The following is a 12,320-nucleotide window of genomic DNA, read 5'->3' as shown; positions in this document are numbered from 1 at the left end:
TATTTTTTTTTCAACATAACCTGCGGCTTACTGGGAGTGCCTGTAGACCCGCATGGTGCCACTCAACAGGTCGGCGTCCTGCTGCATCAATAGCCTCCGCATAATCCACGCACTGTTTCCTGTGGAGTGCATCCTTCACTGGGCGAAACAGGTAGTTGGATGGTGCGAGATCTGGGCTGCAGCGTGGGTGGTTTTGGTTCTGGCGGCCATACCTGACTGGTGCTGCCACCTGGCGAGGAGCGCGCCCAGCGAGACGGCGAGCGCGACGGCCGCCAGGAGCGCCACCGTCGCCAGCAGCGTCAACCCGCGCTCCGTGGCGGTGCGGCGACGCCACCAGGTGGGCTTCCTGCAACACCAGAGAGGAGAGGAGAGGAGAGGAGAGGAGAGGAGAGGGAGCCGGTCAGCACTGCGACATGACACGGCAGTTCGGATTAGTTTACCGTGGCAATGCAAAATGACAATAAACCGGCCTTGCGCTTCTATGGGCACTGATGTGTCTACAAATTTCTTTATTGACAAAACATATCCGTGTTCTTACTAGACGTATGAGTAAATTGCCAAAAGACGATTCTGTGCCAATATTTATTTCCATGAAATAAATGAAATGATTCAAATGGCTCTGAGGACTATGGGACATCTGAGGTCATCAGTCCAATAGAACTTACACTACTGGCCATTAAAATTGCTACACCAAGAAAAAATACGGATGATAAACGGGTATCCATTGGACAAATACATTATACTAGAACTGACATGTAATTAAATTTTCACGCCATTTGGGTGCGTAGATCCTGAGAAATCAGTAACCAGAACAACCAACTCTGGCCGTAATAACGGCCTTGATACGCCTGGGCAATGAGTCGAACAGAGCTCAGATGGCGTGTACAGGTACAGCTGCCCACGCAGCTTTAACACAATACCACAGTTCATCAAGAGTAGTGACTGGCGTATTGTGATGAGCCAGTTCCTCCGCCACCATTTACCAGACGTTTTCAATTGGTGACAGATCTGGAAAATGTGCTGGTCAGGCCAGCAGTCGAACACTTTCTGTATCCAGAAAGGCCCGTACAGCACCTGCAACATGCGGACGTGCATTATCCTGCTGAAATTTAGGGTTTTGCAGGGATCGAACGAAGGGTAGAGGCACGGGTCGTAACACATCTGAAATTTAACGTCCACTGTTCAAAGTGCCGTCAATGTGAACAAGAGGTGACCCAGACCTGTAACCAATGGCACCCCATACCATCACGCCAGGTGATACGCCAGTATGGCGATAACGAATACACGCTTCCAAAGTGCGTTCACCGCCATGTCGCCAAACACGGATGCGATCATCATAATGCTGTAAACAGAACCTGGATTCATCCGAAAAAATGACGTTTTGCCATTCGTTCAAAAATGGCTCTGAGCACTATGGGACTTAACATCTATGGTCATCAGTCCCCTAGAACTTAGAACTACTTGAACCTAACTAACCTAAGGACGTCACACAACACCCAGTCATCACAAGGCAGAGAAAATCCCTGACCCCGCCGGGAATCGAACCCGGGAACCCGGGCGTGGGAAGCGAGAACGCTACCGCCCGACCACGAGCTGCGGACCTTTGCCATTCGTGCACCCAGGTTCGTCGTCTAGTACACCATCGCAGGCGCTCCTGTCTGTGATGCAGCGTCAAGGGTAACCACAGCCACGGTCTCCGAGCTGATAGTCCGTGTTGCTGCAAACGTCGTCGAACTGTTCGTGCAGATGGTTGTTGTCTTGCAAACGTCCCCATCTGTTGACTCAGGGATCGAGATGTGGCTTCACGATCCGTTACAGCCGTGCGCATAAGATGCCTGTCATCTCGACTGCTAGTGATACGAGGCTGTTGGGATCCAGCACGGCGTTCCGTATTACCCTCTTGAATCCACCGATTCCATATTCTGCTAACAGTCATTGGATCTCGACCAACGCGATCAGCAATGTCGCGATACGGTAGACCGCAATTGCGATAGGCTACAATCCGACCGTCATCAAAGTCGGAAACGTGATGGTACGCATTTCTGCTTCTTACACGAGGCATCACAACAACGTTTCACCAGACAACGCCGGTCAACTGCTGTTTGTGTATGTGAAATCGGTTGGAAACCTTTATCATGTCAGCACGTTGTAGGTGTCGCCACCGGCGCCAGCCTTGTGTGAATGCTCTGGAAAGCTAATCATTTGCATATCACAGCATCTTCTTCCTGACGGTTAAATTTCGCGTCTGTAGCACGTCATTTTCGTGGTGTAGCAATTTTAATGGGCAGTCGTGTAGAACTAATTAAGCCTAAACAACCTACGGCCATGACACACATCCATGCCCGACGCAGGATTCGAACCTGAGACCGTAGCAGTCACGCGGTTCCGGACTGAAGCACCTAGAACCGATAGGCCACCGCGGCCGGCAGTTAAATGAAATATTGTCTAAAAAATATGGTAGAAAATCCAAAGAGATTCTAGTCATATGTAAAGTACACCAGAAGCACAAAACAGCCAATACCGTCACTGCACGATAGCGATCGAAATGTTACCGATGATGGTGCCTCTAAAGCGGAGTTACTAAATACAGTTTTCCGTAATTCCTTCGCGAAAGAAGACGAAGTAAAAATTCCAGAATGCGAAACCAGAACAGCTGTTAGCATGAGTGACACAAAAGTAGATATCTCAGTTACTGCGAAACGACTCAAATCATTTAAGAAAGGCAAGTCTTCCGGTCCAGATGGTGTACCAATCAGGTTCTTTTCAGGGCATGGAGACACGATAGCGCCTTTCTTAGCAATCATATACAACCGCTCACTTGACGAAAGTTCTGTTCCTAAAGATTGGAGAGTAGCACAGGTCACACCAATTTTCAAGAAAGGAAATAGGAGTAACCCATTGAATTACAGACCCAGATCACTGGCCTCAATTTGCAGTAGGATTTTGGAGCATATACTGCACTCGAACATTATGAATCACATTGGAGAAAATGACTTATTGATACATAACCAACACGGATTCAGAAAATATCGTTCTTGCGCAACAAAGCTAGCTCTTATTCCCAACCGAGCGGGGTGGCGCAGTGGTTAGACACTGGACTCGCATTCGGGAGGACGACGGTTCAATCCCGCGTCCGGCCATCCTGATTTAGGTTTTCCGTGATTTCCCTAAATCACTCCAGGCAAATGCCGGGATGGTTCCTCTAAAAGGGCACGGCCGACTTCCTTCCCAATCCTTCCCTAATCCGATGAGACCAATGACCACGCTGTCTGGTCTCCTTCCCCAAACCACCCAACCAACCTTATTCCCATGATGTAATGAGTGCTGTTGACAAGGGATCTCAGTTCGATTCCATATTCGTAGATTTCCAGAAGGCTTTTGATACCGTTCCTCACAAGCGACTATTAATCAAATTGCGTGGCTATGGAGTATCGTCTCAGTTGTGTGACTGGATTCGTGATTTCCTGTCAGTGAGGTCACAGTTCGTAGTGATAGACGGTAAATCATCGGGCAGAACAGAAGTCATACCTGGCGTTCCCCAAGGTAGTGTCATAGGCCCTCTGCTGTTCCTGATTTATATAAATGATGTAGGTGATAACCTGAGCAGGCCCCTTAGATTGTTTGCAGACGACACTGTAATTTACCGTCTAGTAAAATCATCAGATCATCAATTTCAATTACAAAATGATCTAGACGGAATTTCTCCATGGTGCGAAAAGTGGCAATTAGCACTAAATGAAGAAATGTGCGAGGTTATCCACATGGGCACTCAAAGAAATCGATAAATTTTGGGTATACGATAAATCGCACAAATCTAAGGGCTGTCGATTCGACTAAATACCTAGGAATTACAATTACGAGCAACTTAAATTGGAAAGACCTCATAGATAATATTGTGGGGAAGGCGAAACAAAGACTGCGCTATGTTGGCAGAACGCTTAGAAGATGCGACAAACCTACTAAAGACGCAGCCTACATTACACTTGTCCGTCCTGTGCTGGAATATTGCTGTGCGCTATGGGATCCTTACCAGGTGGAATTGACGGAGGACATCGAAAAAGTGCAAAGAAGGGCAGCTCGTTTCGTGTTATCGCGCAATAGGGGTAAGAGTGTCACTGATATGACACGCGAGTTGGGGTGGCAGTCACTGAAACAAAGGCGGTTTTCTTTGAGACGAGATCTATTTACGAAATTTCAATCAGCTACTTCCTCTTCCGAAGGCGTTAATATTTTGTTGACACCCACCTACGTAGGGAGAAATGATCATCATAATAAAATAAGCTCGAACAGAAAGATTTAGGTGTTCCTTTTTTCCAATCGCCATTCGAGAGTGGAATGGTAGAGAAGTAGTATGAAGATGGTTCTTCAGTGTCTCTGCCAGACACTGAAGTGTGAATTGCAGAGTAGCCCTGTACATGTAGATGTAGATGTACGTTGCATGCTTTCACTCTCTGATGACATACAGAATAATATTTTGGGGTTACTGAACACTTTGGCAAATGGTATCCTCGGCTGAAAAGAAAGTGGTTAGAATAATATCTGAGGCTCATAGTCGCACATTATCTAGGCATCTGTTTAAAAGATTAGGAATTCTTATAACAACCTCACAGCACATTGGCTCAGACATGGAATTTGTTCTGAAATTCATGATTATAATACCAGAAGAGAGAATGACTTACACTATCCTCTATTTAACCTATCTTTGGCACAGGATGGGGTAAAATATGATAGTGTAGAGCTTTTCGAAAAATTACCAAATGAAATAAAATGTTTGATGGACAGCAGCAGTAACAGCTTTAAAAATAAATTGAAATCACATTGTAACACCGAAAATACAGGATGCATGGCACCTGCTACCGATATATAACTTTTTTTTTTTAATTTTATGTAAATAGTTGTAATTTAAATGCTTTCTTTTAATACGTAAGGACATTGCTTCACAGTATGTGTACATTTAGGTACGAGTCTGTTGACGCTTTATTGTATTTATCTGTGTTTTACTGTGAAACTTATAAGCTCTGGGAAAAAGCCAAAGGAATTGTTATTTGCATCGACTTGCAACGATAATAGCAGTGCTTGTGCGTTGTGTAATCTTTGGGTAGGGAGTTGTTGCGCAGAGTGCGCAGAGAGAGGGAGACAGGTTCCAGCGCTTATAGTGTGTGGAAGTGTGGTGTTAACAAAGACCACCTTATTGTAGGTCAGGGCTTAACAACTGGCCGGTTTTGAGCGCAAGTACTCGCGTCTGCTCAGGCACGTGCTCGCGAGCAGGTGCAAGGTCGCGGAGTAGGGTAGGAGGGGAGTGAGGGGAAATGCGCGCGCACGTTTGAATAGGGCCGCAGCGTGCCTATTGAATTCGCGCCGACTGTGTAACGTTTAAAGTACTACGATCAGCTCTAACAGTCACTTCGCTGGTTAAGAATCGTGTCAAGTCGCCGTTGTGTAACGCCAACCATGCTTTCGCAGTTAAACCCCCATTGGGAGGAATTGTATCTGTTTACAGAAAAAGATGGTGTTGCAAAATGTTCAGTGTGTCACAAAACGCTGAATTCTTTTAGGAAATTTAATTTGCAGCGACATTATATGTCGTACCACTCGAAAGACTGCGGCAGTGGAAAATGTGATGGACCAGATCGTGCACAGGAAGTTATTAAACTTAAAAGGAAGCTATCCGAAGAAGATCTGGACGACGAAGAAAAATCAACTGAGGCAGCTCTCAGAGTGAGCTACAAAATTGCTTTGCTTTTAGCAGAATCCCTGCGCCCCTTCACTGATGGCGATTTAATAAAAGAATGTTTGGTAGTTGCAGCAGAACATTTGTGTCCATCTCAAGTTGAACAGTTTTGGATTGTGCCATTATCTAACATGACCATTATGCGTCGCATACAGGACATGGCAGACGACGTACAGAGCCAGCTTGCAAATATCTGTAAAGATTTTATGGCGTATTCTCTAGCTCTGGACGAAAGTGTTGATATCACGGGAACAGCGCAACTTATCATATTAGAGGTGAAGGAGGAGCTCCGCGATGTAGTAGCCATGAAGAACACTACAACCGGAGGTGATATTTTAAGTAGTGTTGAAGAAAGTGTTGAAAATATAGGATCGTCGTGGAATTCTTTAGTTTCATTGTCTACAGACGGTTCACCAGCGATGACAGGGAACGCGCTGTTGAAGGAGAAAATGCAAAAACTGACCGTGCCGAATGAAATAAGGGGCGTTCACTGTGTGATCCACCAGGAAAACTTATGTGCAAAGAGTATCACTCTAAAAAATGTGATGAGTGTTGTTGTTCGTACAACCAATTATATAAGGAAGCATGGGCTACAACACAGGCAATTTAAAAGTTTTCTTGAGGATGTAGAAAGCCAGTATGGTAGCCTGCCTTATTACAGCGAGGTCCGCTGGCTTAGTCGTGGCGAATTATTAAATCGATTTTTTTGCCTATTAGATGAGATAAATATGTTCATGGAAATAAATAACATGTGTGTTCCTGAACTGAAAGAGATTTAACTAGCCATCTGAATGCTTTGAACACTTCACTACAAGGTAAAGATCTGCTAATTACTCATTTCATAGATCGAATACGAGCTTTTAAAATGAAATTGACACTTTGGGTGAGTCAGCTGGAAACAGGAAACCTAGCTCATTTTCCTAAATTATAATCCATGCAAGATGTTCACAAAGACTGTGAACGTTATTCACATAGTTTAGTTGCCCTTAAGGAAGAATTTGATCAACGCTTTCAAGATCTGACAGCACTAGACAGTGATTTTGATCTATTCTCCTCTCCATATTCAGCGAATATTGAAGCGATTCGTCCTGAGCTGCAACTAGAAATTATTGACCTGCAGTGTGACAGAGAATACAGAGACAAATTTCAGAACAAGAACAACATTTTGGAATTCTACAGACACTTCCCTCAGGATAGATTTCCTCGTTTGCACAAACTGGCGGCTACAATAATATCAATGTTCGGTTCCACGTATGTTTGTGAGCAACTGTTCTCTGCAATGAAATGTAACAAGACGCGCCTGAGAAACGCATTGTCTGATCGAAATTCAAACTGCACGCTGCGCCTACAATGCGCAAGAACAAATTCTCCGAATATAGACGCAATTGTAAAGGGCAAAAAAGTACAAGATAACCGAGAATCCCACACTTCAGTGACACCTATTATTGTGTAACAGTTCACAAATTAATACGAATGTAGAGGCATACACTAAGCTAGTAAAATTATGTGGCACGTGTACATTCTCCTTTATTTGTTTCATTTGCCGCAGTAATAATTCGTGAGTGATATCCCTGCAGGTGGCCGCGGATTTACACCGACTGGCGGCAGCTGTTGTGTGCCCCACGTGACTCTCCCCACTCTCCGTTCTGGTCCCGTAGTGGGGGTAGCGTGCTCGCGCTGCTCCGTGCTCGCGCCTCGCTGCTCACAGCTTGCTCCGCGAGCACGTATGTTGTGAACCCTATTCTAAGTTCTAGGGGACTGATGACCTTAGAAGTTAATTCCCATAGTGCTCAGAGCCATTTGAACCTTTTTTGAACGTTTTCTGCATACATCAGGTATTAATAACAAACATATGCCGGCCGTGGTGGCTGATCGGTTCTAGGCGCTTCAGTCCGGAACCGCGTAACTGCTACGGTCGCAGGTTCGAATCCTGCCTTGGGCATGGATGTGTGTGATGTCCTTAGGTTAGTTAGGTTTAAGTAGTTCTCAGTTCTAGGGGACTGATGACCTCAGAAGTTAAGTCCCATGGTGCTCAGAACCATTTGAACCATTTTTGAAAGAATTAACGGCTAACCCAGCAGCAGAACTGAATGTGATTTGATTGATAAGATTTATTTAAATAATAATCAGTTAAACCGGGGGCGATTGTGTCTTCATTGCGCTCGTTCCTTTTCTTCGTAACATGCTGAGTGTCATAAGAAACAAATTGATTAGTTACAGGCAGTTTATTAATGAATAATTTCTCTTTTAAGAATTTTAGCCTCAGTCTACTTTCAATTAACTGTTGTACAACAGAGGCTTGAGTATATGACTAAAGTAAAGCAATTACATTTTTCAAGTTTGAGAATCAATCACTGGAAAAAATCCAAATCTAAAGAAATGGACGAATTAAGAGTGTGGAAGTTTTATTTATTTTACATATAGCTTGGAGCACATGACTGTTTTGCTTTGGTACGTACTCTAGTATTTAATTCTGTTCAAGTCAGTAAAAAAGGCTCAGTTGTTCAGACAATAATAAGAAATCCAATTTGTAAAATAAGTAACGGCAAAGTAAAAAGTGCTTTTTTTCTAAATTTCTTTGATGACGTTATGCTGAGGTCATTGAAAGTCATTGTTCACCTAACGAAGTTCAGTAGTAACATACAATTTAATTGCATATTTTCAAATCATTACTTGATCTACATCTACATCTACATCCATACTCCGCAAGCCACCTGACGGTGTGTGGCGGAGGGCACCTTGAGTACCTCTATCGGTTCTCCCTTCTATTCCAGTCTCGTATTGTTCGTGGAAAGAAGGGTTGTCGGTATGCCTCTGTGTGGGCTCTAATCTCTCTGATTTTATCTTCGCGGTCTCTTCGCGAGATATACGTAGGAGGGAGCAATATACTGCTTGATTCTTCGGTGAAGGTATGTTCTCGAAACTTCAATAAAAGCCCGTACCGAGCTACTGAGCGTCTCTCCTGCAGAGTCTTCCACTGGAGTTTATCTATCAACTCCGTAACGCTTTCGCGATTACTAAATTATCCTGTAACGAAGTGCGCTGCTCTCCGTTGGATCTTCTCTATATCTTTTATCAACCCTGTCTGGTACGGATCCCACACTGCTGAGCAGTATTCAAGCAGTGGGCGAACAAGCGTACTGTAACCTACTTCCTTTGTTTCCGGATTGCATTTCCTTAGGATTCTTCCAATGAATCTCAGTCTGGCATCTGCTTTACCGACAATCAACATTATATGATCATTCCATTTTAAATCACTCCTAATGCGTACTCCCAGATAATTTATGGTATTAACTGCTTCCAGTTGCTGACCTGCTATTTTGTAGCTAAATGATAAAGGATCTATCTTTCTGTGTATTCGCAGCACATTACACTTGTCTACACTGAGATTCAATTGCCATTCCCTGCACCATGCGTCAATTCGCTGCAGATCCTCCTGCATTTCAGTACAATTTTCCATTGTTACAACCTCTCGGTACACCACAGCATCATCTGCAAAAAGCCTCAGTGAACTTCCGATGTCATCCACCAGGTCATTTATGTATATTGTGAATAGCAACGGTCCTATGGCACTCCCCTGCGGCACACCTGAAATCACTCTTACTTCGGAAGACTTCTCTCCATTGAGAATAACATGCTGCGTCCTGTTATCTAGGAACTCCTCAATCCAATCACACAATTGGTCTGATAGTCCATATGCTCTTACTTTGTTCATTAAACGACTGTGGGGAACTGTATCGAACGCCTTGCGGAAGTCAAGAAACACGGCATCTACCTGTGAACCCGTGTCTATGGCCCTCTGAGTCTCGTGGACGAATAGCGCGAGCTGGGTTTCACATGACCGTCTTTTTCGAAACCCATGCTGATTCCTACAGAGTAGATTTCTAATCTCCAGAAAAGTCATTATACTCGAACACAATACGTGTTCCAAAATTCTACAACTGATCGACGTTAGAGATATAGGTCTATAGTTCTGCACATCTGTTCGACGTCCCTTCTTGAAAACGGGGATGACCTGTGCCCTTTTCCAATCCTTTGGAACGCTACGCTCTTCTAGAGACCTACGGTACACCGCTGCAAGAAGGGGGGCAAGTTCCTTCGCGTACTCTGTGTAAAATTGAACTGGTAACCCATCAGGTGCAGAGGCCCTTCCTCTTTTGAGCGATTTTAATTGTTTCTCTATCCCTCTGTCGTCTATTTCGATATCTACCATTTTGTCATCTGTGCGACAATCTAGAGAAGGAACTACAGTGCAATCTTCCTCTGTGAAACAACTGTGGAAAAAGACATTTAGTATTTCGGCCTTTAGTCTGTCATCCTCTGTTTCAGTACCATTTTGGTCACAGAGTGTCTGGACATTTTCAAAATTTGATGCCAAACATAACGTAGGAGTGACTTCGCAGTTTTCTTTATCATTACATACTCTCTTAAAATTAGTGTAAAAAAAAAAAGCGTGACAACCTTCAGTTGCCACGTCGGTGTTTAATAACACATGTCTTTTCTTTCCCATCACCTTGTACAGGATTTTGGATGTAAATCGCCCTAGTATGCTGGCGACCGTTACTTATTTCCTTTTCGTCCATTATTGTAACTTTTGCATTCATAACAATGGTACTCCTTTTCTGTCCAGTGTTCTTCGTCAGTGAATGCACAAGATAACTTTCATTTTTTCGAAATTATAGCCCTGTTCAGTTTAATTACTTTTATTTTTAGTCGACTTTCCATCACAAGAGTCGGTTGAACAATTTCCTCCTACTTCTCGGTATCAGTTCTTCGGGAACGACAGCCTCATCCTCCAGAGGCCCAAAGGGGTTTTTCTTTAATTTCATTTAGAATGTACTCTTTTTGGGGCCAGATATGCCTAAAATACATATTAAAACAGGACTTCTTTTTGCAATTTTACTTTTTACGGAATGGCTGGTACAGTATACTGAACTTCGGGTCTCAAGCATTGCTTTTGTGCATAGACCAGTATACTGGACCGTGGGCCTCAGGGGGTTATACAATTAGAAAAAAATCTATTAGGCATACACGCGACCCACCGTCATATTTTACATCGCAAGTAGGATAGGCCGATTAGTAAGAGGGAGGTTACAACATCTCCTTCAAAATGGTTCAAATGGCTCTGAGCACTATGGGACTTAACTTCTGAGGTCATCAGTCCCCTAGAACTACTTAAACCTAACTAACCTAAGAACATCACACACATCCATGCCCGAGGCAGGACTCGAACCTGCGACTGTAGCGGTCGCGCGGTTCCGGAGTGTAGCGCCTAGAACCGCTCGGCCACCCCGGTCGGCCATCTCCTTCACAACTCCTTCTATACCACAGATGAATTCTTCAGCAGGAGTAAATAGGTCTATACGTATAATATATGCATTTTGTGCCATTTAAGGGAGTAGGGTAAGTAATAAATATGTCATGCTTTTTCTTTTCTTTTTATTGTTTTTGTTATTTGAAAAAAAAAAAACTTCATTCGTGTGTGCATTTCTGATGCACTTGACACGTTCCACATCATAGCGGTCACCGTGAGTCTGATCAGTGGAACATGTTACTAACTAGCCCCTGGGGCCGGCCGGGGTGGCCGAGCGATTCTAGGCGCTTCAGTCTGGGACCGCGAGACCGCTACGGTTCGAGTCCTGCCTTGGGCATGGATGTGAATGATGTCCTTAGGTTACTTAGGTTTAAGTAGTTCTCAGTTCTAGGGGACTGATGACCTAACCTACCTAAGGAAATTACACACATCCATGACCGAGGCAGGAATCGAACCAGCGACCGTAGCGGTCGCGCGGTGCGACAGTGAAGCGCCTAGAACCGCTCGGCCACACTGGCCGACTGTTACGTATGACTTTTATTCAGTGTTTAACTAAGAAGATTGTTGAAACTGACTGTGGCATAGGTAGCTGCCGGAGATGATTCTGAACTTGGTTCCACAGTGGCCATTTTAAGGAGGCTAATGTGTCTCATTTTGCTTCTCATCGTGTGTGGAGTGCGTGTTTTAAGTGGTTTTCATGCACATTTTAACTTGTTTTAGAACATATTGACCGCTTGGGGACTGGTTGCCGTTTTGTGCGCGCCCGGCAGCCGTAGAGTTAAAGGTTTAATCATTTGCCACGGCAGGATTTGGTATGTTTATTTAATGCTGAAAGTGCCTTAAGGCAATTGGAAGTTTGCTGCTAATTCACTGGGAGACGGGTATTGTTAGAGTATTACTCCATAAAAATTTGGGGCCGTGCTTATTATACAGGGTGTCCCAGCTATCTTGTCCACCCAAAATATCTCTGGAACAATAACAGCTGTTGGAAGACGACTTTCACCGGTATCAATGTAGGGCTGGGGCCCATGAATGTACATACACTCCTGGAAATGGAAAAAAGAACACATTGACACCGGTGTGTCAGACCCACCATACTTGCTCCGGACACTGCGAGAGGGCTGTACAAGCAATGATCACACGCACGGCACAGCGGACACACCAGGAACCGCGGTGTTGGCCGTCGAATGGCGCTAGCTGCGCAGCATTTGTGCACCGCCGCCGCCAGTGTCAGCCAGTTTGCCGTGGCATACGGAGCTCCATCGCAGTCTTTAA

The 12,320-nt window shown here is 44.4% G+C and overlaps 1 protein-coding gene across 1 annotated transcript in view; it reads right to left on the bottom strand.

The window, feature by feature from the left end:
* Nucleotides 1–12,320, bottom strand: part of LOC126108186 (neprilysin-2-like) — a 246,429-nt gene that overhangs the window by 176,339 nt on the left and 57,770 nt on the right. Inside the window, exon 2 of the mRNA XM_049913426.1 lies at nucleotides 213–346. Within this exon, the coding sequence (XP_049769383.1) occupies nucleotides 213–346 (134 nt within the window). The remainder of the gene's footprint in view (nucleotides 1–212; nucleotides 347–12,320) is intronic.

The sequence above is a fragment of the Schistocerca cancellata genome, chromosome 11 (genome assembly GCF_023864275.1).
Source record: "Schistocerca cancellata isolate TAMUIC-IGC-003103 chromosome 11, iqSchCanc2.1, whole genome shotgun sequence".
In the NCBI taxonomy this organism is placed as follows: Eukaryota; Metazoa; Arthropoda; class Insecta; order Orthoptera; family Acrididae; genus Schistocerca; species Schistocerca cancellata.
Note: the sequence above shows the minus strand (reverse complement) of the source record. Positions and strands in the feature narration are given on the sequence as shown.